The 23,284-nt window shown below is 34.6% G+C and overlaps 2 protein-coding genes across 2 annotated transcripts; both read right to left on the reverse strand.

The window, feature by feature from the left end:
• Positions 1-6,546: 6,546 nt before the first annotated feature.
• On the reverse strand, positions 6,547-17,591 carry LOC128185239 (antiviral innate immune response receptor RIG-I-like). Its single transcript, XM_052854885.1, has 11 exons — positions 17,366-17,591; positions 16,081-16,242; positions 15,807-15,889; positions 13,705-13,971; positions 12,580-12,742; positions 12,172-12,270; positions 11,170-11,375; positions 9,761-9,893; positions 8,408-8,641; positions 8,119-8,286; positions 6,547-7,172 (listed from the first exon to the last, which is right to left on the reverse strand). The coding sequence occupies exons 1-11, from the start codon at positions 17,589-17,591 to the stop codon at positions 6,547-6,549; spliced, it is 2,367 nt and encodes a 788-aa protein (XP_052710845.1).
• Positions 17,592-20,708: 3,117 nt separating this feature from the next.
• Positions 20,709-22,481, reverse strand: LOC128185240 (uncharacterized). Its single transcript, XM_052854886.1, has 2 exons — positions 22,186-22,481; positions 20,709-20,857 (listed from the first exon to the last, which is right to left on the reverse strand). The coding sequence occupies exons 1-2, from the start codon at positions 22,406-22,408 to the stop codon at positions 20,709-20,711; spliced, it is 372 nt and encodes a 123-aa protein (XP_052710846.1). The 5' UTR covers positions 22,409-22,481.
• Between the last annotated feature and the right edge of the window lie 803 nt (positions 22,482-23,284).

Below are 23,284 nucleotides of genomic sequence, written 5' to 3' on the forward strand. Positions count from 1 at the left end.
CATGGACAGTGTGTGCGCATAGCAGTCATGCTAACATTGCATGAACGATTATCAATAGATCTTAGAAATAATCCATGGTTGGCCAAAAAAAAAAACCCCAAAAAACTGCACGCACTCTTAAGAGGACGTTTTACACCGTTAAGTATTATTTTAACGTTTCAAGTTATATTAATAAAGTTCTTTAGTTTGTTATTATCTTTGACAGAAAAAGTGAGTGGGGGATATGAGCTAGTGTCCAGGAGTGTAAATGAGTAAGTGAATCACTCTCTCCCTCTCTCACTTGCTCACCCCATTCCTTTCTTTTATTTTTCCCACTCAGTTTCTCACCCAACGCTCTATCTCTCACTCTCCTGCCCCACTCTACCAGTATGGGGAGAGAGTAGGAAGGGATAGTGGGAAGGTGAGAAAAAAAAGAAAAGTTCGGTTGGAAAGTTGGAGAGTGTGTGTGGGGTGAGGGAGTGTGTGTGTGAGGCGAGAGAGAGAGAGAGAGAGAGAGAGAGAGAGAGAGAGAGAGAGAGAGGTGAGAGTGGGCCGAGAGAGAAAGTGTGTCTGGAGTGAGAGTAGACGAGAAGACGAGGGTGTGTGTGTGGGGGGGGGGGTGAAAAAACGTGTGTGGGGCAAGAGAGAGAATGTGTATGTGCGGTGAGAATGGGGCAAATGAGAGTGTATGTGGGGTGAGAGTTAGGCGAGAGAGTGTGTGTGTGGTGAGAGTGGGGTGAGAAAGTGTGTGTGGGGTGAGAGTAGGACGAAAGAGAGTTTGAGAGGTGAGAGAGAGTGTTTGGGGTGGCAGAGGGGCGAGAGAGAGTGGGTGTGGGGTGAGAGTGGGACAAGAGAGAGAGAGAGAGAGAGAGAGAGAGAGTGTGTGGGGTGAGACTTGGACGAAAGAGTGTGTGGGGTGACAGTGGGGAGAGAGAGAGTATGGCAAGAGTGGGGCTAGAGAGAAAGTGTGTTGGGTGAGAGTGGTCCGAGAGAAAGAGAGTGTGTGTATAGAGCGAGAGAGGGGCGAGAGAGTGTGTGTGTTGGATGAGAGTGGGGCAAAAGAGAGTGAGTGTATGAGGTGAGAGTTGGGCGAGAGTGTGTGTAGGGTGAGAGTTTGGCGAGAGAGAGTGTGTGTGTGGTAAGAGTGGGGCAAGATAGTGTGGGGTGAGAGTGAGGCGAGTGTATGTGTATTGGGTGAGAGTGGGGCAAAAGAGAGTGAGTGTGTAGGGTGAGAGTTGGGCTTGAGAGAGTGTGTGGGGTGAGAGTGGAGACAAAAGGAGTGTGTTGAGGGAGAGTGGGAAGAAAAAGAGTGTGTGTGAGTGGAAAAAAGACGAGAGACAGTGTGTGTAGGGCGAGAGTGTGTGTGTGGGGTGAGAGTGGGGCGAGAGAGATAGTGTGGGAAGAGAGAGAGTGAGAGTGCGTAGGGCTAGAGAGAGACTGTGTTGGGTGACAGTGGGGCGAGAGAGTGTGTGTGGGGGGGAGGGAGAAAGAGAGTGGTTGGTGAGTGAGAGTTGGGCGAGAAAGAGTGGGTGTGGGGTAAGAATGGGACAAAAGAGATAATGTGTGTGTGGGTAAAAATGGGGCGAGAATGTGAGTGTGTGTAGGGAAAGAGAGTGCGTAGGGGGAGAGAGAGATTGTGTGGGGCGAGTGTGTATGGGGTGGGAAAGGAGTGAGAGAGAGTGTGTGTGCGGAGTGAGATTGGGACGAGAAAGAGTGTGTGTGTGGGGTGGGAGTGGAGCCAGAGTGAAAGTTTGGGTTTAAAGAGAGTGTATGGGGTGAGAATGGGTCGAGAGAATGTGTATGGGTGTGAAAATCCGGCGAGAGGGAGTGTGTGTGTGGGGTGAAAGTGGAGAGAGAGAGTGCGTAGGGTGAAAGTGGGGCTAGAGAGATTGTTTGGGGTGAGAATGGGGTGAGTGAGAGCGTGTGGGGTGGGAAAGGATTGAGATAGAGTGTGTGTGGATTGAGATTGGGGCGGGAAAGAGTGTGTATCGGGTGAGAATGGGGGAAAAGAGAGTGTGTGTGTGGTGAGAATGGGATGAAAGAGAGTGCGTGGGTGAGAGTGGGTTGAGAGAGAGAGAAAGAGTGTGTGGGGTGATAGAGAGTGTGTTGGGTGAGAATGGGGAGAGAGAGATTGCACAGGACGAGAGTAGGGCGGGAGAGAGAGAGTGTGTGTGGGGTGAGAGTGGGGCGAGAGAGAGTGTGTGGGGGTGAGAATGTAATGAAAGAGAATGTGTGTGGGATGAGACTGGGCAAGAGAGAGAATGTATGTGTAAGGTAAGAATGGGGCGCGAGAGAGAGTTTGTGTGTGTGTGGGAAGAGAGTTGGGCAAGAGAGAGTATGATGGTGAGAGAAAGTGCAAATGGTGAGAGTGGGGCGAGAGAAAGTGCATAAGATGAGAGTGCGGCGAGAGAGTATGTTGGGTGAGAGTGGGGCAAGAGAGAGTGTGTGCGTGGGTGAGAGTGGGGCAAAGGAGAGAGTGTGTGTGGGGTGAGAAGGGACAGAGAGAGTGTTTGGGGTGAGAGAGAGTGTGTGGGGAGAGTGGGGTGAAAGAAAGTGCTAAGGGTGAGAATGGGGCAAGAAAAGTATGTAGGATAAGAGTGGGGCAAGAGAGAGAGTGTTTGGGGTGAGAGTCGGGCGAGAGAATGTGTTTGTGGAGTGAGAACGGGTCAACAAGGGAGAGGGTGTGTGTTGGGTGAGAGTGAAGTAAATGAGAGTGTTTGGGGTGAAAAAGAGTGTGTGGGGTGAGAGTCGGGCAGGGGGGAGATGGAGGGGGTGGGGCAAGAAAGATAGTGTGTGTGGGGTGAGGGTGGAGCAGGAGAGTGTGTATCGGGTTAGAGTTGGGCGAGAAAGAGAGAGTGTGGGGTGAGAGTGGGGCAGGAGAGAGTATGTGTAATGGGTGAGAGTGGGGCAAGAGAGAGAAAGAGTGTGGGGAGAGGGAGAGTGTGAGGTAAGGGTTGGGAAGAGAGAGTGTTGAGTGAGATTGGGGCAAGAGAGAAAGAGTGTGTGTGGGGTGGAATTAGGGCGAGAGAGTGGGGCCAGTGTGGGAGAGTGTGAGCTGATAAGGTTGGTAAGAGAGTGGGGAAAGTGTGGGTGGAAGAGTGGATCAGGAGAGTGAGTCAGGAGAAAGTAGGGTGAGAGAGTGTTGGGTGATAGTGGAGTAAGAGCGTGGATGAGGGAATGGGGAAAGAGAGAGTGTGGGGTGAAAATGGAATGAGAGAGGGGGGAGGAAGGGAGAGTGAAATAGGTTTCAAATGAGGAGAGGAAAGAGTGTGGGTTGAGAGAGTGGGAAGACAGAGTGGGATGAGAAAGGAGGCAAGAGAGAGACAAAAGAGGGCAGAGAGATGCAGAAGAGAAGAGGGTCAAAAGAGAGAAGAGAAAGAAAGCAGGATGAGAGACAAGGACGAGAGAGAGAGAGAGATGACTGAGTTGGATGAGGTAGAAAGGTGAGAGATGGATAATGAATCAGAGAGAGGGGTGAGGCAAAAGTGCGCCGAGAGGGTTAGAGAGTGAGGTTATAGGGATGAGATAATGAGGTGATAGGGGACAGAAGAGTTAGAGAGGGATATGAGTGTTGCAAGAGAGAGAGGGTTATGTGAGAGGTGGGTAAGGGAGTTGGGGTGAGTGAGTCAGATGAGGTAGTTGGGTGAGATGTAGGCAATGAGTTTGTTGAGATGCAATTGGCAGGAATGGGAAAAAAGGGTGAAAGGGATGAATGTGTTTGATGAGAGATGAGAAATTAAAATGTAGTGAATATGAAGAGTTTCGTGAAAGAGGGTGAAAAAGAGGGTTGTGCAAGAGAGAGAGGGGGTGAGATGTAAAGGGTGGGTGAGAGTGATGTGTGCAAGATGGATGAGGTACATGTTGTTGGGTGGGATTTGGGCAAAAAAGTGGGGTGCATAGGTGAGAGAGAGTCTGGTGAGAGAAAAGTAAATGGCGTGGTGAGGAAGAAAGACAAGGATTAGAGAATGAGATAAGAGTTAATGAGAGAGTAGGATGAGAAAGAAGGATGAGGGAGAAGGATGAGAAAGAAGGATGAGAGAGTAGGATGAAAAAGAAGGATGAGAGAGTAGGAGAGGAGAGTTATTCGTCATTTGTTTGAGGACTTTGTCAATGGACAACTGCCATGAAAAACACAACTCTCAATACTATCATCATCCGCCACCAAAATCCTAAAACTGTTGCCATAACCCAGACTTATCAGATCGGGTGATAGGTTGGCATGCAAGACTGATCAACATATTTGGGGAAAGATTGAATATCTTTCAAAATGTGCTTGATGGTAGAAATTACTTGTATTCACATTTGTTCTTTTTTGATGATAGTAATAAGATAAGTTTCGCTATATACAATAATCTTTAAAAATAATAATTATGTGATAATCATGACCTGGCTTGGACTATAAAGAACATAACGCATGGTTGAGTCAGTATTGTCATTTATTTGACAAAAAAGAAAAACAGACCAAGGAGAGGTCCTTACAATAGTGATATCATCCGACATTGGATTTAAGTATGAAATGTGACCTCCGCTGCACCCAACTAAAATGTATAATTTATATTAAACTTATGCATACAACAAAATACAACAAAACATACAACAAAATATTGATAAAACAAAAACAGCATACGACATTGAATGCAAGATCAAATAAAGAACAGTAAAACTTCGTTATCCCAAAGTAGATGGGACTGTTCGAGATATTTAAGTATTCGAGAAATCAAGTGTAAAACGCATAGAAAAATAAGTGGTTAGGACTTACAAATTACTCAGACATATCCTTTGTATTCAAGATATCAGTGTTCAAGATATCAAAGAACTGTATTTAATAACCTCTCCTGCAAAAAAAACCACAGCGGCTATTATTCAAACTACACTGTAGGTGATGAAGTTCCTGGCTGCAGGAGGATTGGAAGGTTTTATATAAAAAAGGGTTTTTTGAGTTGACGCTATATAAACATCACATGACAATTATTAGCACACTCTAATTGGTAACAAAAGCTAAACACCCAAATGTATTGTTAAAATTTTCCAAAATTCAAAAATACCCTTAATTACCGTTTGGACAAAACATATCACAAATTACATATTAAATGCTATTATTAACAATAATGCTGTTTTGATTATTAAGGGTACATATTACCTACTATCACACAATATGAAATCTAGAAATATTATATTACAATAATAAAATTGTTTTCACGTGTATATTATCTCAAAAAGACAGCTAAAGCTTTTTAATACATAATGCAATTTCATTGTTCAACATCAACATTGTTTATAAATGAATAAATACAAGACTTATAAACATTCATTTTTTAACATCTTAAATAAAGTTAATTTTTTTTATAAATTCAGCAAATTTTCATACCTATACAATCTGAAGGAAAAAAGTTTATTTGATAACCTGTATATTTACATTCAGCAAATAAGTTTTCTAATTTCTGGTTTTTATTCTATTCTGAATGAAACCCAAATTTAATTACATATCTGAAAAAGACCATTTTCTACAAAATAGGGAAAATTTTGCATTTATATATAGCTGGGGTCAAAGATGCTAAAAAGGTCTAGAAGCATCTGACTGTTTTAATTAAAAAATCTCATAACTTTTAACTAAACTAACATTTAAACTGACATTGCTGGGGGTGCTTCCCCTGTATGTGATTAAATTACCATTGGTAAATACAATTCAAGCAATTTTTACATAATTATGTACACAAAAATGTTTGTCCCTAAAAGTGGCTCATTGGAAAGATATTTGTGTCAAAGATAAATTTCACCTGAATTGATTAAAGTGATTTAAAAATGAAAAAAGCTCTAATAAGAATTTAAAAGATAAATCTTTTATAGAGAATTTCATGCTAAGTGCATGCAAGTATGATATAACATTCTATATATATCTATAGTCTGTCCCAAGATATCACATTTTGCTTAATTGCTTGATATTTAAAATAAATACCTCAGGGTTCAAACGATGTTCATTCAAAAGTATAAAAAAAATTCCAAGATTTCTCAGTCGAAACGCCCCTGTTAGCTTATCAGGTTTCAATACAATGCTTAAAAATGTGATGTCTACGGAGACTTTGTATTGCAGCAAACCCGGATTATAACGTTGAAAAATTGCGCGATGTATTCCGAGTGTATTCCGAATGGAGAAAAAATGTAAACATTCCCAATTATAAATCTCCGTAAGGAATCTGTTATCGTTCCTGTGAATTTTTCTGAGTGACAGTTGAAATGTGTCAATGAAATTTTCTTGGAAATTACCCCTTACAACTATTAGAATTGCACTTCTTTCACAGGTATGTAATTTTTTTTTTTTAATCGTCCAAATGTGCTGGATAAATATCTTGGGACAGACTTTAGCTCAAAATTGTTATGGATTTCAGTGTCAAAATTTCATAGGACACGAAAAGTTAATCTCTCTCAGCAAATTCACATTAAGAAATATTAATCTTTGCTTTAAAGAGGCACAACATGCTTTGATAAAAAAAAGACCAAAAAGGAATTTAATACAGAAATCATATTCTTTTGTACAATATCCTATAATTATAATCATTATTTTATCCATCATTGTTTTCCATTAACCTTTAGCAACTTCTGGTGCTCCAACAGTTCTTTGCTTGTCAAGGCTGGAATTTGGAATGGTAGTTTCTTCCATTGCTGGACTGGTAGGGGACGATCTCCATCTTTGGTGTCATAACTGAAGGACTTCTGCGCTAAATAAAGCAAACGAACACCCTTGTATAAAAAGATGGTTCCCAGTTTTTTCTGGCAGCTTTGGTGATTCCACTCAGTCTGCATGTCCAAATCTGACTTTGTGTTGGCCTTTTTTGTCAGAGGTTTTTCTTCAATCTTGTCCCACAACTCGACATCAAGTGCAGCATAATTTGTGTTGTCAATGCACCGCAGTATACTGCAATCAATTTCAAAATGACCGCATTTGCAAATCAGTCTGTGGTTTGCAGCTCCCTCCGGTTTTGTTTCTGCCTGTGATGCTGTCAACATCTTCAGGTCTTGTTCTGCAACCATTTCTTCAATGGTGTTTCTTATTTTTTTCTCAACATTTTCATCAGATCTGATCATTTCTACAGCCTGCTCCATGTATTTTATGCGGGCTTTGTTGATAGTCTCTCTATCATAGTCAGAGGGTTTTCCAAGAACAAGAATTTGGGCTTTCAATTTTCTTGCTCGCCCTTCAATGCAAAACATTTGTAATATTTTATTACTTTTGTGGAATAAAAAAAGCCAAAATAAATTAAATTTTATATTAATTTGGCAAACAATATTCTAATTTGTGAAAATAAAGTAAACATAATATTTGTTATAAAAAAGTTTAAATCCGTAATTTTGAAATGCATTGGATTTAAATCAGATAGTCTAGCCTGAAATTTAAACCATGAATACTAAGGCATTAAAATCAAAGAACTGAAAGTACTGTTAAACATTTATCAATTTTAACAGTTACATGTATATGCCATGTATATATTTTAAAACATCAAAATTAATTTATTTTTATGTTCCTTTGTTATTAAGAGACAAGACGACTGCACTAGATTTTTTGATGAAAATAGAAACACATAATATAGTTGAAGATGAATTTTTTTTTTATTTATCTATTTTTTCTAAAAGTTATTTATGGGGCCGGGGGGGGGGCTGGGGGGGGGCTGGGGGGGGGGGGGTTACAATCTACATGTGTATAATTATTTCTGACTAATACAAATCTTTTTGTTTATTTTTTTTTTACAAATTGACATTTATACATTTATTATTCTGGTTGTAACTGAATTAATTTTACTGTTCTGTGGCTGCTATTACACTGTAGCATCCCATCTTTTGCAGTAATGGCAATTTTGCTTCAAAGAGCACTTTAAATTTTATTTTCAAAATGCAGACCTGTTGTTTTTGGCAAATATTTTACAAAATACCCTGTAAATTCACTCTTCTTTTCTAGCACCTACGCATAGGTAGCCATTAAAATCAAAGCAGATGACTGTACTGAAATTATTCAAATGCCTTATTAACTATAAAATGCAGTTCTTATAATATGGAAACTGTCCAGAGGTAAATTCACAAATTTTGTTTTAGCAGACAAAATTACAAGTTCAACCTTTGAAAAGAATACCTTGTTCACCGTCTTACCCATGGCCTGTTTATATGATATTTCATTGCCAATATAGTTATACAGGATAACTAGGTCGCAGTCTGGGATATCAATTCCCTCCTCTGCCAATGAGGTGGCAACAATTCCTTGAATTTTCTTCTCATGGAATTTATTCAAGATGATAATTTGATCTATTTTGTTCATGGCTAGTTGAAAAATACAGATAGGTATGAGTAGTGAATCTAACATTTTTTTCTAATTCCATATAGGTATTTCTGAATTTTGATTTAAAAATTTAAAAAAATCATGTTTATATTGATACTTTACCTCTTGTTCCAATCAGGCTTTCACAGTTATAAGCCTTGATCTTTAACATTTCACTCAATCGTTTGGCCACCTCTATAGTTTTTACAAATATGATGAACTGTGTTTGTCCACCATTTGCTTTGTCCTTTAGGATAATATTGTCCTCCATTGTTCTCAAAAGAACATTAAGATTTTTTACAGAATTTGTCTGAGCAGTGGAACCAGCCTGCAATTTTTGTGGATCTGATTGCAGTTCTGAAATATTAATTGAAGCATTTTTAATATTTATAGAACCAAAAAGGTTCAAGAACTGTAAAATTTCACCGCATAATATTCGATTAAGAACACAACAAAAGAATCATATCTAAGCGCCACAAATATAAATCCTTGCAAATCTAAGACATAGAGAGTCATAAATCCCTAAGGCTATATATAAGTGAATATGGGCAAACATGAATACAGTAGAACTTGGTTATAGCGAAGTCCTTGGGTCCAATGAAATTACTAATATCCGTAACTCGTTATATCCGTATGACGAATTCGTAATAATATCTATAGCGCATTCACTATATACGTGTTTTCTTTCACCAGACTATACATTTTGCTAATTGAGGCTAAAAATAAAAATTCATTACTTTGATACCTTTAATAATCGGATTGTGAATTGACAAAATTATATGAAAATAAACTTATTCAAACTATTTCATTAATTGGCAGTGCTAACTTTTTTAAACTGTAAAGAAATTTGTTATATAGGTGATAAATTTCGTTAAATTTTTTCTCTACGGGACTCGGAATTAGTTCGCTATATCCGTAAATTTGTTATATCCAAATTCGTTATAACCGTAAAAATTTGCACAGATTTGTTAAGATTTTACCGGGAATTCAAAAAAAGTTTGCTACATCCGAAAATTCTCTATATCCGTGTTCGTACTAAACGAGTTTTACTGTATCCTCTTTTTGACGGCAAAAGATTTTCTCACTTTCAATTTTAGCATCCAATTAAGACTTCATCGATTCCTTACACAAACATGGTCCGTTCTACTCAGGAAGTTTTTACTATCAAATCAAGTTTTGATTTTTTATGAATACCGTAAATAGGTAAATATTTGCCCCAGTTTTATTTTCACCCCTTTCACTCTCGTTGTAATTGGACAAAATCAAAACTTGGCAAAATCCACTGTCTCAAATTATATATATTTGAACACAACGTTGTCAGAACGACACCATTTACAAGTAAAGCCAAGGGCGACAATAACATGGTGTGAAAATATATAACCTGCCTACAGAAACTGATTTTGTAACCACTAGCTACGATATGAACCATTATTTTGACAGAGTAAATGGTTTACTAGTTAGCAATTGCCATCTTACTGATAATCAGATGTGCAATTCTTTTCTCATTTTTCGTTATTTCCACATTGATGTTCTCCACTTCCTTCTTCAGAACCTCTAAAGCAATGTCTCCTGTCAAACAGTCATTTACCTCCAGCAAATCACTCAGTTTCTGAAACAATTCATACATTAACCTTTAGGAGTTTCTTCATCTAAACTTTCATAAGATTTTAATAAAAACTTATTAATAAATGATATCCAATCATTAAGTTTAATTAAGTTCTGGTTGTAACAAGTTATTTGATTAACTGATACAATTATTGTATTGAAAAAATAGTATAGTGTAAAACTTTTACCTTGTTCATCACAATAAGACTGGTGTGCTTAAAACTTAAATTTTTGCTTGACATTACCTTGCAGAACTTTTGTACATTTTAAGGTCAATTTAGTAGTCAATTAAATTGCCATAATTTTTCTTTCACAATGAATGAAAGAACATTATAAGAAATAAATTCTAAAGCTACCCAATTTATACTAAATGTTCACTGGTCTGGAACAGTTTATGCTTTCTAATAAATTTATATTTTTTAAATCTTATTTTAAAAATCGGTTATAGCAAAGTCATAGGGACCAATGGATTAACTTTGTTATATCTGTAATTCGTTATATCCGTATACCGAACAGTAATAATAACTAAAGAGAATTCACTATTTACATGTTTTCTTTCACCAGACTTTAATTTTTGCTAATTGCGGCTTAGAATAAAAATATGTTTCTTTGATACCTTTAATAATCAGATTTTGAGTCGAAAAATTTATATGAAAATAAATTACTTCAAACTAAATAGTTAAATTGTAGTGCAAACGTTTTTACACTGTAACGAAATTCTTTATAGAAGTGTTAAATTTCGTAATCATTCACCTCTGCGGGACTCAAAATCAGTTCGCTATATCCGTACATTCGTTATATCCGACACAAAAAAACTTCGCTTTATCGAGAATTTGTTATATCCGTGTTCGTAATAAACAAGTTTTACAGTACTGTATATCTGAGCTTTTTTTAATGTCGCAAAAAGGGGTCAATGTACAAGTTCTTTGAATATTTGTCTCGATCAATTTTGCAATTTAAAATATTTCTAATCACAAAAATTATTTTCTATATGAAAGCAATCAAGTCAAAAGTAAAAAAATCAGATTATTGCAAAACAAACTAAATGCATGGTATTATTAAGTTTAAAACATGTTCTTTAAAACATAATTATGTGGTACATAAGTTTAATTTACCCTTATCTCAAAACATGCAATAAACATATTTGTTTTTCACATCAATGTATGCCCTTTTTTGATATGCTGAAAAATATTGCATTATACTTAAAATCATAATCAAATGGGTATTATAAATAACAGTAGTAAGCATGAAAAGTTAAAACCCATTGTTCCCTACAGTACCTTCAGATACTCCCCACCAAGTCGTATTCTTTCAGAAGAACCAGGCTTTCTAAACAAAATTGGAATGGCTTTATCATGCAGCCGACAACACCACTGCACATATTGTTGTGAGTTTCTGCTGCCTTCCAGTGTCCTGTTAGCATTTGGTTTCCCCAACAGTGTCTTCAATATCTCTTCCTCATCTTCATGTTCTGCATCTAAGTGTCCTTGAAAAATTGAAAAAGGAAATATATTGACTGCAATATCAACAGAAAATAAATGCATGTTGATGGTTTAATATACATGTATTATTAATTAAGCTTTAAGAAATTAAGTCATATTTTTCTATCGCTTAATTTGTTTAATTTTTGTTAAAAGCTGTAGCATTTATAGAAACTTGAAAAATGGAAAAAAAAGATCCACATATAATATCAGTAGATGACATCTTTGTTCTGTGACAAAGATGACCAAAGATGGTTAAAATTCTGCATGTAAGCATCTGCAATGCTAGCCAAGGTTCCTGTCATATATTCCCATCCCTAGTGATGAGGACAAATGTATGCATGAATAAATGAATCTGACCTAAGACTATATATAATGAGATGACATAATGTAATATGAATGAGGTGGTTTTCTTGAAACCTCACTCAACTAATAAATTTTATCGATTAAAGATTATTAAAAAATGGTTTCTATATGTTCTATATGTTCTTTCAGTATAAGCTAGAACAAATTGGAAAATTTTAAGATACTTATATTACCAAAAGGACATCTATATATCATAGCATAGTGTTTTGTTAACCTCTAAAAATTGAAGTTTTACAGTTCAAATTTCATTGAACTCATTTTTTTTATATACACAATGTAAAATTTATGATGTTTGGAATTTGTAGAAAAATAAATTGGGAATTTTATGGGGCTTTCCCAATTGGGAAGGGTGATCTAGCTGTTTTTGACCAAAATCAAAGAGATTGCCATGTATTCTTAACATCTTGCAAGAACAAATTATTGTCCTCTTAATACCTTTTTCCTCATCTAAGATTTTCTCAATTTCTTCCATTACTTCCTCAATTCTTTTATGAACTGTGTCATTTTTAACATCCTGTAGAAGTTTGACTTTTTCTGCAAATAAAAAACATACACTGTAGTAGCATCCATAATGTTTAAAATTCATAAGTCTTTTCACCATTTTTTGGAAAAATTATTATTTTTACTTTACATTCTGATCACCCCAAGCAGAGCGTCCCATTGAAAGAAAATGTGTAATATAAATGAGATAAGAAAATGGCTAGCCAAAATATATTCAGCTCATTGACAGTATTATGCATTTTACACCTTAACCTGAAAGAATATGAATTAATACTTGCAGGTTCTCAGCTGGTGTGCTGAGAAATCATTTTTATTTAAACGCCATTAATATATTACACCTACCAATATCAATTTGATCTCTGTTTAACTGTGGGTCATCTTTGCATTTGATGACAGTTGACAGCAGATGGACATCTAAGTTGGCCATGACCTGGAAGATGTGCTCTTTTGCTTTGCTTGGAGTGTTGGCCTTGTTGGTACCAAGTGTTGCTGTCAGACCCACAATCTAAGAATAAACAAAGGAGTTCAATTTGTGTGTGTTTGTAACATACAAAACCCAGCCGTCACGCTGTCAAATAATATAAGTATGAAATTCAAGTTAACTATTTTACTTAAATTTAACACCACTAAGATTATGGCCATCTTATAGGACTCGACTATACTAAACAAGTGGCCTTCTGGACCTTGACCTTTCACCTAGAAACTTGGTTCAAGGTCACTAAACACCCTTTACCATTAAGCACTCCTTATGGGCAATATGAGTGAGATAAGGCTAATATGAGAGAGATTAGATCTTGTCCAATACAGACTGATCACTATATGATATGGTCATAGCAGGGCCCTAGTAATCAAATATGCATGCAGAATTTGGCTTCAGTTGATAAGGAAAAATGCATTTAGGCTAGTGACCTTATCAAAAGTTTTAAGAGTCAGGCACGTAGCATCGTTTTTTAAAAGGGGGGGGGGGGCAGACCCATCCAAAAAATCTTGACATGCAAAAGAAAATAAAAGGGAAATTTAAAGTTTCCAAAAAATCTTCAAAATCCTAATCCCGGGGGGGGGGGGGGAGGAGGGGGGGGAGGAGGGGGGGAGGAGGGGGGGGGGGTAGGGGGACTCAACTATACTTCCAAAAAAATTTCTTCCCTACCAAAATTTTTTCCCTCCAAATCATGAAATGGGGGTGCGGGGGGGGGGGGGGGATATTCAATTTGACTACCCATTTCCTTATTTTCATATCAATTCCTTACTAACTTCCAAAAAAGTGGGGGGGGGGGGGCAACTCCATTATAATCCATTTTTTTTATATGTAAATTTTAAAAAAATTGTTGCTGCGAGAAAAAGTGGGGGGCCAGGCCCCCCTGCCCCCCCCCCCCCCCCCCCCCCCCCCGATGCTACGTGCCTGAGAGTGCATATTTTGTGTGCATTCTGAAATTTAACAATTACATTACCCCTATTCTATTTTTTTACCTGAGGCAATTTTGACTTCCCCTTCCGTGGATCACTTTTCATCATGTGGTATTTCAGCATGATTTGGTTGTAGGTGTGACCCTTGCAGGCATGGTGACATTCATCAAATATCATCAGCGAAAACTTGGACAAAATGATTTCATCCTTCCCCGGATTGATAGCATTTTCCAAGATGGCTGGTGTAAGAAGGAAAACTTGGTACTCTCCCACGAACATATGGAGTTGTTCACTTCTTTCACTTTCACCAGTTATTTTCAGTGTTTTCTCCTGGAGCAATTAATGAATTAATGAGTGTAAATAAAATCAAAATCAGTCAGTTTGTTTTATCATACTACATATTTTAAAAAAAATATAGTCTTAAAATGGTATGGTCACGATTTTGGTCAATTTTCATTTTCTGTTTTTATTATCTAAAATGCTTTACATGATCAAATGAAATCTGAGAGATACATGGCGCACAATTCTTCGACATGTAAACAAGGCTCGTGCCCTTTTTTGTTTACATATGTTCAATATACCATTAAAACAATCTTTTTTAAAAGCTGATTTGTGTATTTTCTTATTCATAATTAAACATTTCCTAACGCGTAACACATTCATTTCAAGTCTATAACTGGAATTTTTACTATAACATTCAATATGTTTTAGCTTTGTTTACTTAGTAAAGAATTGTAAGCTCTGTAACTCGCTTATAACTCAACGAATGACACTCAAATTTTGGTTGCCTATTAAAAATGCCTTATTCAAGCATTGTAAACATCAAAAATCGGACACAATTTATTCTTGATCGAAATCGTGACCAAGCCCCTTTAAATAAAATACCGGTATATGGAAATAGTTGAAAGCATTGAAGGCATATATGCCGTTTTTAAAGGCAGTTTTGCGATGTTGAAAACCAGTTTCTAAAAAATTGTGTAATTTTTAATGAATATCAACAAGGTACTAGCCATAATTTAAAATGAATAACGGCGATTCACCTATGAATATTCATAATGAATGATATTTTATGTGGATGTGCGCGGGAATAGTAGTTTAGAAAAGCAGCTTGCAGAACGAGGTAATATGACAGGTTTGTTTTAAGAAAAACATCAAAAATTGTCATCGGCTTTTTATGAGGATAGTTGCGTATCGCTGCCGATGGCAATCGATGAGAGCTCTTTTGAAGTTGACCATTATTTTTATGCATTTTAAAACGTATATAATTATAAAATAAGACGTAAAAATTATCTATTCTCGGGCACCTCGACTTAAATTTTTTTTTTTATACATTTTAAGTAATCGAGTGATAGCTATACAAGTTTTATCATATTCATACAATAAATATCGTACAATGGACATAAGCTTCTTTTTCGTTATGAATAAATGTCTTTTTCAACAAAGAAAACAAACCGCTGTGTGACCCACCTGTCAATAAGAAGATGCAAGTGTAAAGAAAGATAATGACCTTCTTAGAATAATGACCGGTCGTCATTTATCGACGAAGAATAATGACCACCCCCCCCCCCCCCCACCAGCTGTAGAATCAATGGATTTTTGTTTAAAGAAAAGGACTTCCGGTCATTATTTTACGAGGGTCATTATTATGCTCTACACCGGCATGCTCAGAGTTAAACACAAAGTTTCTAACACATGTCAACCGCTCAAAGTCCAATATTAATTAATTAATATTAATTCTTATTTTAGAATGTCTCTGTCAAACTGGGTTTTTTTTCTATTCTCTTCGAATGCGTTATTCCACTGCCAACAGACCGACCAAGTTATTGCGTCGCTATCTTGTTTACGTTCTAAAATTAGCTTGTCACATCACGTGCTAATGAATATCTCATAGTTTGGCGTTAACTGACCGACACGGTCAGTATATAAATTAATTAGAATTTATAATAGATACTTTCAAGTGCGTTTGTTACACGGTATGCTAGTAATTTGCAGAAAGTTGATAACATTTGTAGCTTCATTGGAAAAACGCAAACATTTCATTCTTTCAGGAACAAAGAAGAAATTGCTTGTGTTCGACAGATGGACAGAAGTTCAAGATCGACATAACATCATATGCCGAGGTCATAAACATGGTCAGTGGCATTTACAGTATACTATTAACTTACCACTAAATGAGGCAACAGACGTCTGAGGACCTGGTAATGCTGGTTAACCAGAGGAACTGTAGGGGCCATTACTACTACCTTACCTGTAATCAATAAACAAGACACATCATCATTTTTATCTCATTAACATCATCATCATTGTAAAGTACTGGTTATGTTAATTAAAGTTTACATCTTCAAATACTTATCAAATCAATATTTGTTTAGAACTAAAGAGCTAAAGAGTGCTTGAATTTAAAATGATAGTGTATATATGGTAACTGTGATCCCATACCTTCGGGATATTTCTTGATATGGTCATCAATGATAGCAAATGCCACACGGGTTTTCCCTGTACCTGTTCCTGAGCAGACAATGGTGTTCTCTCCTTGAATTGCGTTCTCAGCTAGCTCCCGTTGGTAGTTGCGAAGCGTAAGTCCTCGAGATTTTACATTTTCTAAAAATAATAAACGTCGTTTATATCAAATTATGAATATAATTTAGCACAATTATGGATAGCACTTTTGTGGGACCACAGGCAAAATTTGTAACAAATCACTGTTAAATTTTACTGTTTGAATGAACAGAGATGCATTAATTATATTTGATACGCCAGACAAAATGAGCTAAACTTAGTTTCACAGTTAATAAACACGGTTGTTCAGCTACGACGTTAATCTATATTTCACATCTTTGTTTCAGAAGTGAAAAGTATTTATGTTACTTAACACCTAAAACAACCGTTTGCAGTTGCAAGACGTAGTATATGTACATGTATATAGTATAAATACGGTTTCAAGATGTGTAAACTACAGTAAACAAATTGTTGACCTAGTGTCACGATTTGTTAATTTTTAATTTATAACTAGACTTTGACCCGTGCACGCACGGGTTGACATTGCATATGATATCGGGCATTTACAAAATAGATACATCGAAACACCGTATATTGTTGACATTTGCATAACCAAACTTCAAACCTACAATAATGCTATTAATTTCACTACACTCTGCTGAGTTGGAATAATCTAACTGTGTCTCGGGAAAGGCCAAAACCACAGTTAAAATGCCTCCCATATACCTGTAATATAGCAGAAAATTGTTGAATCGCTCCAAAACGATTTTGGAAAAAATATTTTATTTATGTCTCTGGAGAAAATGAATAAAGTTGCATTGCAAATAACAGTCAAATTGTTCACAACAAACCATTTTGAAGCTGTAAATACCTTTCTTCGAAAAGTTTAATTCTATAATTGCAGAATTTAAAATACTTCAACAACGTTTTTACACCCCTTGTTGACATTCAAAACTCTCGTTTTTTTTTTATAGTAAATGCATTGATATAAACTATTTTATGAGCTTATAAACTTTTTCGGACTTGTTTACCATCATGATAATGGATGCAATATGAGCTGATTCATACATTTTCAGTTTAACTAAAATCAAAGCCTGCTTGATCTGTTCAAATGTGCATGTGCGGATTGGTAAGGGGGGTCAAATCCTCGAACCTCATCGGCAAACAACTTTATATTTTTTTACCCCCCACCCCTCCCTGAAAAAAAATATTGTCACCATATTACCTTTGCTATCTACTGGTTCATCTTCATCATCAGACATTAGATCCATTTGTTCCAAATCAGCAAACAGTTCAACATCATCATTTTTAATAAAAAGATTATTCTTTCGTTCCTCTTCGGAATCCATTTCTTCCATTTTCCTTTTGCGATTATTTTCTTCTCTCAATCCTTTTTCAGTTTCTATTTCGTCTACATCAGCATCAGAGTTCTCTCTTATTCTGCACTCCATTTTGTTATCTAAAAGTTTCACAAAATATTTTTAAAATAACGGTTTTTCGTGATTCGAAATTCCCGCAAATAAGTTTAAAGAACTTGAAATACAATCTATGTCAATCATTATGTCAAATTTGCAAAAATATGCTTGAAACAGAACCGTTTTAAGTATACCCTTATCCCCCTTGAAAATTTAAACGTATTTAATTCAAATGGTATTTTTAACCTGGTTGTAAAATTTAGTATTTTTACATATTCGGTAGAAAAAAAATAATTCTTATATCATATAAAAATTTGAGAAAAATCGCTATTGAATTTTTTTAAAAATCTGCTTTAAAGTACGGAAAATGACAATTTTCTATATACATGTACCTGGTAATCCTGTTGTTATTGTACCTGTTATTTGAGATAATTCCAAAATAGAACCAAATAGTAGATTTCTTAATACTTCGCAAATGTACTAAAATTGGTGTATATTACAATGTACATATATACATGTAAGGTTAAAAATAATAATTTGCTATTGCAAATTCTACGCCCCCCCCCCCCCAATTCAGCACACTTTTTAAAAAACTTAACACGCCACCTCCTAAGTAACTTTAACTCTTTTCAATAATCAATATTTAGTTACAATTATTTTAAAGATCATTAATCATCACAAGTAATTGAGGAAATATTAAGATTTCTTTATGAACAACAACTGCACTTTGATCGATAATTTTATAGTTTATAGTTTCATATTACTCTCACTTTTGACCATGGTGTTTCAAAGAAATAAAAAGATAGAATATGCATATAAAAGTTAATGAAACGTGCCTAAAATGATTTGAACCTAATGCTCTTTTGCAGAATTTCATAAAGGATTTTAACATACGAAAACTGATTAAAAATGGCATATATTGGATAGCGTTTAGATTTAGCAGTTGAACATACTTTAAGGAAAAAAAATCATAAATTCATTTTGATTGCTTGTCTGTCGATATGGCTTTTAACTTGAGATTATAATTAATAATCAAAAGAGTTGTGCTTATCTCAAATCTAAACAAATTATATTCTAAATTCACCTTCTTCTCTGTTTAAATAGATAGTTTCTTTGTCTATTTTCAAATAGTCGATGTTAAGGATTTTGAGGTTGCGACGGTCTTGTTCCTTCAAAGCTAACAGTTTCCTTATGTAAACCTTCTTTATTGAGAGATAAAGGAAAAAATTTTGGAATATTGGACAGCGTTTAGATGGATGTCCTCTTCTTTACAATCCAGAATAGCAGCAACTGTCGCTATAACTTCTCGAATAAATTCTTTAGTGTAACCAGATATATCTCCTAGTACATGGAATTGTACATCCACGCATCCATTAACTATAGTAAAAAAGAAGAGATAATAAATAAAATATATATAAACTTAAAAATAAGTCAGTATACATTTGAATGAGAATTAGAACAATCGCACCATTTAATAGATAAAATGCACTTTAATTTAGACATACAATTATGCAGTTTAAGCAATTCTTACCAAAGCGCAATCAAATTTCTAAATTATGATTCATTGTTATTAAACTTTCCAATTTTTTTAATACCCAAAATCACACAATTACTTGTATCTTAATGAGAATTAATGATTGTCAAAATTTGAATATTCTTAAAATATGTAATTAAAATTAAGTCGAAAGTAAAGCATGGAGTTAAGGATAATCAGGATGGTGCAGTGTAAAAACATTTTTTTTATTTATTCATCTTCTCTCTTTTTTGGCTTTAAGATGTCCTATACAATATGTATTATTTTTATGGCAACTTTCTTGCCATGTAAAGGAAATGCTTTCATGTAAATGTTTATGAACATTTCAGGTTTTTGATTTGGAAAAAAAAATTAATGGAAGTTACATGTATTTGTAAATCTTATTCAATAATTTAGAAAATATCAAAAAATGTTAAAATCAATTATAATATTGGCATTTTTACATGTTATTATCACAAATCTATTTTTAAAAAAACCCAGAACATTATCCTTTCTTCATTTGTGATATTGTACATCTACATGAAAAAAAAAATATTCACAAAATTTCGATAAATAAACCTCTAAAAATTAAACAATATTTTATTTTAAAATGTAACTGATTTGATTTCGGAATGCACAAGTCAACATAAAGAAGTGTTTAATCTATTAATGAAATAACTTAAAACAACATGAAGTCTGTAGTGTTTATTTCCCATCTCTGTATATTCTATAATATATTCTGTCATGTGATCAATTAAAGTGCCGTGATCAGTGTTTTTTCTCCCCTTAAACTACCATGTATACTATAGCCTTTTGATAAGGTCTTTAAAACATGTCTTGAACGAAATCAAAATATCATACATGTATATCATATAATTGTTTTTTAATAATAAATCAAAAACAAATTCTCCTCAAAAGTCTAACAGGAAAATTTGTATCAAGACTTTAAGCTGTTGATTTCGCTATTGTGACGTCACAGTTTCACAAGTGCCAAAACCAGTATTTTGTCACGAAAATCTATTTTGAGTATAGTGAGGTCTATAAATTTTATATCTTAAGTATAGTAGGGTCTGTAACAGAATTTTTAGCAAGATCATGTAACAGCAATCGACCAATCATACGCTTTGGAAAAATCCGATATTATATTAAGTTATTTAAATGTGTTGAAATGTGCAATAATCTTTAAAGAACAAAATATCATTTCCTTTCGAACTAATAAAATCTATCATTTTAACATTATAAACGTATACATAACAAATATCAGATATTCTACATAATCGACTTAGAAATTACCTGATTGTTTTTCAAAAAAGCACAATGCTTTCTGTTTTTCTGCATATTCTATGCATTTGTCATTCAATTTTAAACAATCTGTCTCTCTGCACAGAAATTGCATAAAAATAACATCCGTTTGTGTAAAAAGTTTTTCATCTTGAAGAATCGTTAAACAGTCCATAGCCGATGTTGCCTGCAAGACAGATCTTCGATTTTCGATTTTAGAAGCTAAAAATATAAACAATTTGCATTGCTTAAAATACTTTTTATAAATAAGAGTAACTTTACATCTTATAATTTCATTTTAGTAAATTTTAACCAATTACTTATTAAATGATGTTAGAAAAGAAAGTATTGATTATATCTTAATTGAATAAAAATAACCATTTACTTTTCAACACAAATTTAAGTTTTTCCACTTTTTCAAGAGGAAACTCATCGGCCAGAATGTTATTTAATCTGGTAAACCTAACACTGGCCCCATGGTCGTTGTACGGCGTTTCCTTCACATTATCTGAGCAAAAAGAAAATAAAGATGCAAATAAGTATTCAACAAGTTAAATTTTGAATCAAAATATTTTTAAAATTGGATTAATTTTTGCCATATTTTTTTAATAAGCTGGTACCTCTGGTTTTATTCTGCTTACTGATATGTTTTATTTGTTTATTTGTTTACTGATATTTTTACACTTTATTTCTATCCTAACGTTTAAGACATTGCACATCATAACTGCTGATAGAATTCAGTTAAATGTTTTATATACAAATATATGATGTAAGCTTACAACCTAAGCCCATATAGTCACCTGGGTATAAAATATCAAAGTATAAAAGGTATGATTTGAAATATGTAATTGCTATAATTGGTTAGCAAAAATTGACAGATCCCAACATTATTCGGGATATTGTAAAATTTATTTCAAAAAGTTGGAGGATAATGTATTAAGCATTATCAATATTGGTCATAAAACCAATAATGCATGAAAACATATATTCCTAAAAAAGTTGTACTTTTCTTTATTTAAGTATCTTTAAACAGAAACAAGCAAATATGAATGTGTTTAATGAACTGTTAATTACTCTCCAGAGCTTTTTGTTGCTGATGAACAGAAAAAGAAAGTGGAACAGTTCATATAACTGAATTATGAATGGTATATTGATTAAATATTTGCGAAACCACACATATTAAAAAATCCTGTACTTTTTGCGAAAAAAAAATTCTAATGTTTTTTTATATAATAATAAATAGCACAATGCTTTTTTAACGGACCGTTATTTTCTACTTATTTCTTTTATGAACTTTGAAGCCATTGTCTTGACCCTCTCATGTCACCTGGTCCCCTTACCTGTGCTTCTGAGTAAGACTGGATTGTTTTCACCTAGTATGAATAAAATTAAATATGAACACATACCGTAGATTCCTAATTAAACGCGAGGAATTAATATCCGCGTAAAATCGCGAGAAGCATCCTTCGCTCACTTTAAAATCACGCCATTATTTTCTGAGAGTTGAAAACTAGAAGGCATTTACAGTAATCTATATTGTAATTTACGATAATATTGTAGTTAAGTTATGGTTGTTTCAGATATTTTAAACAAAGGTATATTTTTTTTTCCAATTAACATCAATGACTTCTGATTTGCACAAGCCAAAGATTTGTTAAATATTGCCATTATTTCATTATGAATATCTCTCTAAAAAATCGTTCACTTCTATGATATCTTTCTCGATATGTAGTAGTTATCTTGCATTGCGATAGATTGGATATGAATATTGCATATGAATTGGAAATCCATTGTCAAACTTTTTAAAAAACATAAACATACGTTTAGCATTCTTACCAGAAATTTCATGTACAGTTTTTCCAATGAAGTTTGTAACTTCTATCCTGAAATAGTTGTTCTCGAGTTGATCTTTCTGTCTCACAACTAACACAGGATGAGGGAAGGATACCGTTGTTCCTTCGTACTCTTCCGTATATATATCTATAGGTGTGAAGTGTTCATCATCTTTATTCTTTGCACTCCACTGAACATGATAAGGTGCAGGCAATGATTCAATCATTACAGCTATACTGCGGCGTCCATTTTTCTTATCTTCAATTTTTTCCGGAAATATAATAGGATTACCTTGTAAGAAATGTTCATTAGAAATAAACAATGTAAAAGTATAGAACCATTATGTCATAACAGATCTTAAAAGAGACAGTACGGCGCATCGTATAAAAAAACGACTAGAAAAAATTTTCCGATCTGAATCGGTTTTTTTTACTACTCATGAATGTATAAACTTTCAGAAAATTACAACGTTCTCCATGAAATAAATCTAATTATTTCATTAGAATTAATAATTACGTAAAACCTATCACATATTTACATCGCAACGTGTTACGGGGTTCAGCCTTTTATACTATTACACATGCGTATTTACTGTAACCAAAACACATGCAGGGCTTGCGAAGATTCTCTTGGACATGTTTGTTGATAAACATATTTTTGTTCTACTTCTACCAGGTAATAATTGTTTAAAGTATTTAAAATAACGACAATTATTAATTTGTAAGCATGTATTTTGCGTGTTATATCGTAATAAACATCGTCTCCGATATCCGTTTGAAACACAATTTTGTGCAACTTTTCTCAATAGTTGCTGTTCCTCACAAAAATTGGCTATAAAGTAGCCTCCGCCCAGGAGGGAGGGGGAGATCACTAACTAGTAGACTTTCTCCTTAGTAGGGTTCCTCCCTCGCGATTTTGGTTCAGATTTTAAAATTAAAAATATGGAGGAAACTAATTTTTTTTTACATCCCACGGTTTATTAAGACTGTATACATACTAGTATGTACACGTAAGGTCTGTTTTGTCAACTACTCAATTAATTCATATAGACAAAGTTGTTTTAAATTTTAAAATAGAGAAAAAATTTACAGACGAATAAACA

The sequence above is a fragment of the Crassostrea angulata genome, chromosome 5 (genome assembly GCF_025612915.1).
Source record: "Crassostrea angulata isolate pt1a10 chromosome 5, ASM2561291v2, whole genome shotgun sequence".
NCBI lineage: Eukaryota > Metazoa > Mollusca > Bivalvia > Ostreida > Ostreidae > Magallana > Magallana angulata.

Coding starts and splice junctions, on each gene's coding strand:
- LOC128185239 (XM_052854885.1), bottom strand. CDS start 17,591: ATGGAGTGCAGAATAAGAGAGAACTCTGATGCTGATGTAGACGAAATA. Junction 13,972..15,806: donor GTCTGTTGCCTCATTTAGTG/GTAAGTTAATAG, acceptor TAATTGCTCCAG/GAGAAAACACTGAAAATAAC. Junction 8,642..9,760: donor AATTGCACATCTGATTATCA/GTAAGATGGCAA, acceptor TTAATATTTCAG/AACTGCAATCAGATCCACAA.
- LOC128185240 (XM_052854886.1), bottom strand. CDS start 22,408: ATGATTGAATCATTGCCTGCACCTTATCATGTTCAGTGGAGTGCAAAG. Junction 20,858..22,185: donor AACTGTACATGAAATTTCTG/GTAAGAATGCTA, acceptor CTTTTTGCTCAG/ATAATGTGAAGGAAACGCCG.